The 9,959-nt window shown below is 45.6% G+C and overlaps 1 protein-coding gene across 2 annotated transcripts in view; it reads right to left on the bottom strand.

Annotated features, from left to right (window-relative positions):
* Positions 1-2,067: 2,067 nt before the first annotated feature.
* The window catches only part of znf704 (zinc finger protein 704), a 40,514-nt gene continuing 32,622 nt past the window's right edge, over positions 2,068-9,959 (bottom strand). The window contains exon 9 of one of the 2 annotated variants that reach the window (XM_053861880.1): positions 2,068-9,924. In XM_053861880.1, the coding sequence (XP_053717855.1) occupies positions 9,810-9,924 (115 nt within the window). In that variant the 3' untranslated portion in view covers positions 2,068-9,809. The remainder of the gene's footprint in view (positions 9,925-9,959) is intronic. The other variant, XM_053861881.1, reaches the window with a different exon arrangement.

The raw sequence follows: 9,959 nt of genomic DNA, 5'->3' as shown, positions 1-9,959 counted from the left end.
GGTGACTAAGTAATTGAAATAATAATGGATAATAATAAACAAATGATAATTACAGTGGTACCTCGGTTTTTCGAACAAATCGGAGTTCGAACAAAAAGGTTGAGATTTTTTTGCTTCGGATTTCGAGCGAAAATCCAGAACTCGAACGCCCCCGAAATAAGCCGGAAAAAACATAACGTGTGCGGACTGATCAGCTGACCCACGACGCGCTTTGTTATTGTGTATAACGCAGCCTCTGTATGCAGACGTGTCCCGTTAGCTACATTTACTGACTGTTTTTTCTTCATATTGAGGTGTAAAACGTTTCCTGTCTCCGCACTGGACCGTGGTAGAGTGTCACAGGGGAGGTGCTCGCTCTCCACACCTCCGAGGCTGGAGCGCTCACTCCAGGGTTTGATGTCCTGTTGTGGGCTGGAGCTGGGACAGGGATGAGGTGAGTCGAGGTGAGAGCGTTACTTGGTTTATGACTTTGTCACAGCCAAACTGCACAGAAGCGCACATTCAGAGCTGGACACGCACCGGGCACCTCTTCACTTCTGGAGAGACGTCACTCACTGTGCAACCCCTCCCACATGCAGCGGCCACACACATAGACGAACAGTGCACGTGCAGCAGACACGCTACATTCACTCCTACAAAAGCCTATTTTAAGACTTGGAACGCATTATTTCTTTTTCCATTCATTGTAATGGGAAAAATCAATTCAGATTTCAAACAAATCGCTTCTCGAACGGCCGTCTGGAACGGGTTGTGGTCGAGAACCGAGGTACCACTGTATTTGATCCCAATGACAGACTAAAATAAATGCAGGGAAGATTTTTCAGTTAACAATTGTAGATGCACCACACTAGACAGTGTGATGTCATCACCAAAACATCCATGCTGAAGGAGACTAAGTGAGATGAGGATGGATGGAATTAAAGTAAAACAAAAAAAACATGCTGATCTGTGCACTTTATGCAGAAAACATTCAGACATCACCGGCGCACTTCCTCCCTGAAGTTTAAACTTACTGTATTAGTTCAGATTCCACTTCCATTTGATCATTGTAGTGTCAAACATTAAAATGTGATTCATTGCCATTCATAATACACGTCTTGCGTTAGACTGAGAATTTAAGAAGTACCTCCCTAAAGTGGTGGTGCTTCCGAGACAAATGTTAGAAATCATCTGCAGAGGATGAAGCAGGTACAAGTCCAACAATTTTGAATACCAACTAAAAGGACAAGATGGCCGACAGCACTTTTCTCCACTGGGTGACTGGACTCCCCTGTAGAGATAGAAGAGCCGTGTGGTCATCCGGGACTGGAACAGGGTTCAGTTCCTGCTCAGATGATCAGAAGTGACTTTCTCTGTCATTCCATATGCTCCTTCTTATTATTATTGTATATTGTAGTATGTATTTTTTTAGCTTATAGAAACTTGTCGTGGGACAAACTAGCTTCAGATACACATTGCTCATGACACACTTGGTGGAGTGTGAAGTGACTTCAGGCTCACTGGCCTCCTGGCATGCGTGGACAGTTCTGTCCACTAGTCTCATGGTGATGAACCGTAACAGTTCTGTCACTGCACTGCTGCACATGACAACCCGAGCCCTCTTCAAAGACGCTGTCTGGGAAATTTAGTGCTGCTTTGTTTTGAAATAAACTGCAGTATTGATTTCACAAATCATGCTGTTGTTAACTCCAGAGCTACCTCCTCATTCACTGGTTCCTGCTCTGATGGAGAGCTGGGGATTATATCGTACAAGCCGAGTGGAGACCAACAGTCAGTAATTTCGGGCTGGAAGTTCTTACTGCTGTTATACAGTAGACGAGTCTGCCTCCTGGGTGAGATTTTAGATGATACCGACCACCAACTTACCAATTGGGAGATGAAAACTATTGACGTGGGCACTGAGGTGAACATCACTATAGTTTTTAACAGTTGGATTTTACAACTCTGGCTTAGTTTTAGACTCTCACAATGTTTTTTTTTTAATGCACCTAACACAAGGCTGAGGAGTGTGGTTCAACTGCACGTTGTCTTCCAAATGTAATGTAGTAGTGAGAGTCTGTAGGATCCAATAGTGACGCATCCACTGTGGATTTGGGACAAACACCTCCTGCTGCCTTGTTTTACTGAGCGACAAGCATCGCGTCAACCCAACTTTTGTTGTCTTTCCCTGTGTGGACCTCCATCTTTCATGCTGTCTCACCGCACTCTTGACAAGAAAAGGACAACACGCTTGTACTGAAGACACACATTTGTATTGAACACTGTTTAAAGAGGTGAAGTGAGTCAGTTCATAGGTTTTGATCCTGAGCACAGTGCCACCCTCCGCCACGTGAGCTCTGTCCAACTGCACTGCACTGACACATTTGGAAAAGGTTCATTCACAGGGTGGCAACACTGAAGAACATTTACATTTAGAGGCATCAGAAGGATAGAAAACACAACACTGAGAGGTCCAGGTCGGGAGGGGAGTGGACGCTGAGGCAGGCTGCCCCACTGTCATGCGTCTCAAGGACATTTTTAAGATTAAAAATTTTCCCTCCTTTTAAGCATATTAATAATGACGTTCCAGCTTTTAGAGAATTTGGTGTAACACTGAGGTGCTGCTGCGGGCCTGTCCTGTGTCCTCCACTGGGTTGGACATGCCCAGCTCACCTCCCTAGGAAAGCGTCTGGTAGCCATCTTGACTTGCTAGTCTGAATGTGGAGGACCAATCGTGCCCATTACATGGTTAAACTAACCACAGATGATGCAGTAGGCCACCTTTGTGATCAGCTCATGTCCTGCCAGTGGAGCTTCCTCCAAGTGGATCCGGTCCTTGCGTTTGCGTTGTGTCAGTTATTTCAATAGTGAATCTGGATTGGATGTGGAGTATCTCACAGTGTTGGAGCTGCTCTCCCGTCATGGACACCACAGCACAAGAGGAGCACGTCTCTATCAAGTCTTTCCTTGCCGCATGCACATGCAGGTATTACAAATCCAGGTAGACCAGAGCAGTATAGAGATTTTGCAAAAAGAGTAAAAATCCAGTGCGATAGTCTTCGAGTTCTTGAGGTCATGTTTGTTATCAGGAAACAGACAACCAGATGATCCAGGCCGAGTCAACCACTCACTCTGTGTTGCATATTCAACTCCAGGAGCTGATATCAATGTTTGAATTTGGATCGATCCATTTTTATAAACACATCATTCATGTCGTGGGAGACAAAGCTCCTGTGAAAACGTGTTTAGCCACTGCTAAATCTGGATCATCTCGCCGACTGTCCCTCAAGCTGCTTGCTAAGTGAGGCTTCCATGATTTCCCAAACATCACGACATTGCACCACAACACTTCAGTATAGGTTTCTGTATCTACAAGCCCTTGTGCAAAAGGGAGTCACGGCTCATGTTTGGGAAAACAAAGACACAAAAGAGAACACACCGTCACAAAGACTGTTCCGAAAAACGGTTCACAGAGTAGAAAAGTCACCTTTTAAAAGTTCCTCATCCTGACAGAAGCGCGGCGGCGAAAGGGCCTCGGGGCATTTCCTCCGTATCACAAATATTTGTAGGAATAGAAACTCATCAGCACCAGAAACATTCCACCACAACCACCATGATCATCATCATCACGGCCACCAAAATCCCTTTTAACACTCTGAACTCATCAAGGCACATTCAGGAATACGCCACGTACTCCTTTTGTATTGACCACCATATTGACGGAGCAGCAGCCGGGAACCTTCCACTCAAGCAAAGTCGTGTCACACGAAAACAAAGGTGGATGATGAATGTAGCCAAACCTAGATAGATGAAATGACTGGGGAACATCAGCTGGCGCTCATGTTTAACAGGTGCACTGGTCCTTAAAAGCTTAGTCTTGCAGTTTTTATTGACCAAATACTTTATTTGTCTCGCATCCCTCATTTTCTTGAGCCATCTTCTGCCCTTTAGTGGTTTTGTTGACTTTCTGAGGTATAACAACCACTTGACCAGCTTGTGCTGGCGAGTCAGACGACGCAACTCCGGGGAGACTCAGTGAGCCAGTGTCCTCAACAAGGTAACCAATAAGTCACGGTTCCTCTCCACAACACCGGTAGATGAATGTAGGATTGAAGACTCCGCCTCTTTATCGAGCACACCACCTCTCCGACTCAACTCTGGCAACACAAGGGCAAGAAAACCTGCCTGTCACAGAGCGGTCACCATGGAAACTAGCCTTCCTATGGGAGAGACAGGGACACTTGTGAGGACATTCTTGGGTTCATTCAAGGCCGACACTCTGATGTGCCCCACTGCGTTTGTTTTTCCAGCTCAACAGAAGACAGCTCTCACACAGAGCGCCACCTGCTGCCCGTTGTCGTCGACTTAAGAGAGTCGACTACTCACCACTTTGAACAAAAAAAAAACACTTTCTGCCTTAACATCGGCGAGACACATTTTCACGACTGCATTTTATTGAGCGACAAAAAAGGAAATCAGTGAGGTCCTCTTGTCACAAACAAAACTGGTGGCGTATGAAATAGTGTCAGGGAGATCATCACAGAGCGGGGAAGCTTGCAAATCTGTCAACAATGCACAGCTGTAAAATCAATTACTCTGTAAAAACTGGACTGGGCTGTGTGTGTGCGGGGACATACGACGCACTTTAGGTCCCTCGTAACTCACAGGGGTTGGTCTCCGTGCCCCCTGTCAGCAGAATAAAGCTATCTAGTTTAATACAGCTTATAAATCATGGCGGGAGAGTCGACCCTTTAATGGGCAGGAGCTGAGCGGGTAAACACGGCGGAGAACAAAAGCCCGAGCAGCTGCTGCTCCTCCAGCCGAAGAAGAGAAAAAAAACTCCTCATAAGTATTCATATCACTCACAGCGGAGCAGCTCGACAGCTCATTGAGGCCCTGTGATAGCAGGTCTGCTCTGTTGACAATGGCAGCTCATTTAGCAGCTCCGTCCGCTCAGGAGCCCGTTCCTGCTCTAACATCCAACAGTCAAACCAGGACAGAGCTGCCACATGGCTGGTTTGTCCCGGTCAACAGTCAGGTTGTTATCGTCTCTTCAATTGGACCTCGGGCGTTTCTGCGAACGTGATTCGAGAGAAATCTTATGATCGCTGTGGGAAAACCTCAATTACATTGGAACTCCTGTTCAGTTTCCCCGCCGCTACTGTGAGGAGAGAATATATTCATGGAGCTTTCTGCTGTGTCCAACAACCTCCTCACACACACAAAGACACATCAGAAGACAATTCAGCGAAGTGACTTGCTGAGGAAGTGTTGTTGTCAAGACTGTGTTGACACCAGAACAATGCAGAGGGCGGGACCAAGACCTAAACCAATCTGAATGCAGAACTACTAGTTGGTTCCAATGATAGAACTTCAATAATTTTGGAAAAACTACTATTTTGTTTGCATTATAAATTCAATGTGTGTCTATATGACTAGTATAAAGTTCAGTTTGCTCTCTGTATGCTCGGGTCGCGACATGGTCCTGCCTGCAGCACTAAGCCACACCCACCCTGTGATATGAAAATGCTGGCCATTGATGTATTTCCCATGTTTAATGTCCTGCTGCACCACTCAGTGGAGGAGGTCCTCGCCAAAAACCCTCACAACCGGTTGCTCTACCTGTAGATATGATAACAGGGGATCTACTTAGAGTCTCGGTCAGATGGCAAAGCTCCCTATATAGAATAAATACAAGCAACAGCCGACTTATGATCGGGATCGGTTCCGACCAACCGGTCGTAAGTCAGATTGGACATAAGTCGAATGCCATTCAAAATAGCCGACGTGAGGGTTATAGATACTACTGTAGTGGTACATGGCTGTGTGAGAGTGAGATGCTGGGATACTGTGCAGCCGTCACTGTCGTATACGATGGCGGGCTGCTACGTGCTGCGGTGCCAGACATTGAATTAAAAAAAAAAAAAAACAAAAAAAAAAAAAAACATCTGCTGGCCATGGTTGTAAGTACAGGTCGTAAGTCGGATGTTACTTGTACATAAAATACAAACAAGTAGCAATGTAGTCATCCGGAAATGAGCGTGTTATATACGGCCAGTGCCACTAAGAGGGACGGTTTAGAGTCTGGCAACCCAAAGTTACTGGCACTGTTGCAACTATAATGTAGCTACGAAGAGTATTTCTATTTTTTTAGACTATATATTTTTTTAATCCACTGAGCTCTGGTTAGCACTAAGACGCTGCTTTGTGTTTCCATGACGACTTGTGTTCTGGAACGACAGATACTTCAGGGCTCCACTAAGTGGTGTGGGGAGACTTGGTAGACTTGAGGCAGGGTGTATTTTTATTTTCATGTTCTACAGCAAGACATCGTGTACAAAGTGGATTTGGATACTTAGAAACACGGGAGCGACAACATGAGAGCAGCACCTCCTCCCACCCCTCACCACTTTACAATTTTTAAGTCAAAACCTGCGCGGTTTGTTGGATAAGCACCTTCTAGCTAGGAGACGTTCTCTCACACCGATGTGGCGAACGTCCACAAACAAATCCCAGACTGTCACAAAAGTTAGAAAAGATGATCGAGACTCATCCACTAGCTTCATTGGTCCACGTTAGCCTGGTTAGCTGGATCACATGGTCTGACATTAGCTGCCTTTGTTCAAGAACTCCAGTGTGTCCAGCACCTTTTGTGCTGTACGGGGGAGTTGTTTTTGGACCCTGGTGCCACAAATTTGCCGTCACGTGGATGGAGGTGAAGGTGTAAACAGAAACGTGGAGCTTCACATAGAACAACAACACAATGTGGTGATGAGGAAACACAAGAAAGCTGCACTGTCCTTGACCTGCACACACCTGCTGGGGAACACCACTGAATGGGGAGATGAGCACCTTTAGCTTTGCCCTCACATTCACGCACACATGGCTACCCAGACAGGATGTCAATCAAATTCACTGCTAAGTGGGTGGAGCCACAGCAGCTGAGGAGGATTGGCAACAAGATTGAACCAAGCGCAGTGTAATCCAGGAGGTCCGGTGGGAGTGTGCAGGTCTTTAGCTTTAGAACATACCGTGAGCTTCAGCAGAACATGAAAACAAAATCCAAAAACCATATATATATGCTTATATTTATAGAAACAGAAAAACAGTCGAATATTTCAGTGTCCATTTTCTGCCAGCTGAGGAGAAACTTTTAAAGCTCAACAAATGAAATGGCTTCACAATTTGGGATGGAAAATGTCAACTAAGACCATAAAGAGTGGTGACGATGACAAGGGTGACACTTTGAGTTTATGAATTTGTACTGTATTTGCCACCTCAAAATCTGAAGCTGAGACCAACACATTTTGGCTTTCGACTGAAGCTCAGACGGTGGTCGGGTCAAACCCTGGATGAGTTGGTGTCGTTGTGTCCCTGAGCCAGACACTGAACCCCTGATCGCTCCTACTGTCATCGGTTTAGACCGTGTGAGTGACTGTAAAGTGCTTTATAAATAAGAGCCAATCTGAATTCAACAACATTATGAATCAGGTGAGATGATCAGCTAAACAGGGAAGAAATGTTTCTCCTCACCGGCAGAAATGGCTTTCCATTAAACTCTCCATCTGTTTGCTTCTAGAAGAAACTCCAACATGTTTTTTGTTTTTTTTTTGTTGAGATATATAGATTCGTTTCACTTTGATAAAGAAAAATACGTTCACATAACAAAATGGCTTCTTATTTTTACAGCGAAACAAAATCTCCAGAACTGTAATGACTTGCAAAGAAGCACAAGGATTAGAATCCACTTTAAGGCTACGTCTATTACCAAAAACAATAGCAGCCGAAAAGGTGGGGAGCGTTACATTAGCTTGACGTGAACCTGTCTTGTTCATGAGGTGGCAAACGTCACAAACATGGTACACAAATAGAATACGAGACTCACATGAAGAGAATTCCCCCCCCCAAAAAAAAAAAAAGTCGAGCAAATATAAGAGCTACCATAGTCGTGTGTGAGACGAACAAGCAGGTGAGTTTAATAGCTGGTGTTGGTTATTTGTGGTTTGGATCCATTCAGGACCCCTGCGAGCATTCAGAGACGGCAAGAGTCAGTGCCAAAACAGGAAGTGAGAGGAGGAAGTGTGGGCTTTACTAATTTAAAGGTGCAACAGTGTAGGGAAAAAATGGCCGACATAAAGGAGGTCTGTGAGACCTGGCTACGTTGTTAGGATTAGCATAAGCAAGCAGGGTGTCTCATCCATTAAGAAAACAAAACCCCCAAAAAACTGTGAGAGTAATATGCATCCATGACCCCGGTTTGCTGGGAAATAGTGGATTCACCTGTTGAATACAAGGGGAGCTGGGCAAAAAAAAAAAACTCTCTCGAGGTATGATCCAGTCACCGAAAGGACTGACTTTGAATTCCTCCTCTCATGTTTCCGTGGCCCGGACCCTCCCAAGCGTGGAGAGCGTTTCACATCAGCACGTTGTCGTGCTTCAAACCTATTTGGCCGGTCCTGCCACCCACTACGTGGAAAAGTAAGTCGAAACATTCAAATGACAAAATCGGACAACTGCATTATTTTTCACCAGATACACAGTTTCATGCAAGACCTCTGGAAAAGTCCGAGCCCAGGCTCCGCTTGCATGTGGTCAAACAATCGACAGAACAGAGAAGTGACCTCATCAAGTGCTTCTATTGTCTTTTTTTTAACCTTTTCACACCTCGGTGTAATTCCTCATTACACGGATAAGAAAAGAGCAACATCTCTGGAAGTAACCACAGGCAATAACAAGTGCTAAGATGTGCACGAACAGTGCAAGTGCCTCACTTTTGGTTGTCAGCCCTCCTCCTTTGGTCTCCTCTGAAAGTGCCTCGTTGGCCTGGGTAAACAAAGTTGCTTTGCTCCCCGTAGGAAGATGCAAAGATGAGGAGGAGGAGGACGTCGAGTCTCTTGGTGCGATGACTTTGATGGCATGTCGCGCTGCTGCTGCTGCTGCTGCTGCTGCTTCCAGTGCTGTCAGGAAGGTTGCTAACCCAACTCTTCAACAAGTGGAGTGCCAACAGTCTGGTCCCACCGACAAACAAAGCAGGTGCTCAACATGGCACCTGAACAAAGAACCCAAACACATGAGAACAAGTGTTTTTTGGTAGCAATGTGAAAGAAGAGGCTATTGAGATAGTGCTGTTTGATAACTTTGTCCACGTCTGCTGGTTTCTCCTACATCTCATCCCTGATGACAGAAAAATCAACTTGTAGAAAATAGTCCGTCGTATGCTCGGATTCTCGCGGTAAGACACGTGGGTCAGAGTTGTGTGTGTGTGTGTGTTTGTTTGTTCCCTCACTGCTTTCCCTGACTGAGTTACATTTTTTTGCATTGATCTTTCGCCTCCTCTGTCCAGCTCCACCTTTGCTCACTTAAGAAAGTCCAGCGATAAAAGAAGAGATGAAGCAGTAGAAGGAAGAACAAAAACTGCTTTGTCCCGTCTTCAACAGCGTCGGACGACAGACTCCTCCTTGGACAGGAAAACAACAAACAAACATAAAGCTTTTGGCCTTTGTTCCTGGACCCCATCATTCTCTACAAAAAACAGAGTTTACAAAACCAAAACATGAAACAGTTTTTTTTTCTTTACACTGTTTAGCTGCACTGGGGTTTCCCAAAAACTGGGAATAGTGGGAATGGCGAGGCAGTACTGGAAATCCTGGACGTCAAAGTGAAAGTCGACTCCCAATTTTAATTGGTTCCTTCGACAACTGGAATGTTTCTGAGGCGGCGGAGTCATAGCTGGACCGATAGTTGAGATTTGAGCTGGAGAACAACAATTGCATGCAAGTGATGCCCCTGGTCACGGTGGCTGAAGAGGGGACTGCGCCCTGGTGTCAGGTTCAGTCGGTGAATCTCTGGCAGGCTTTCTTCCAGCGGCAGGCGGTGCACCACATGTCCCGGTTCTCCATCCCATACACTTTGCGGCACTTCTTTCCTTCACCACGCACTTTCCGACTGAAGGTGAGAGGACAGAGAGGACATTCGTGATG

This window comes from Synchiropus splendidus, chromosome 4 (assembly GCF_027744825.2).
Source record: "Synchiropus splendidus isolate RoL2022-P1 chromosome 4, RoL_Sspl_1.0, whole genome shotgun sequence".
Classification (NCBI taxonomy): Eukaryota; Metazoa; Chordata; class Actinopteri; order Syngnathiformes; family Callionymidae; genus Synchiropus; species Synchiropus splendidus.
The sequence above is the reverse complement of the archived record's forward strand: the minus strand, read 5'-3'. Positions and strand labels throughout refer to the sequence as shown.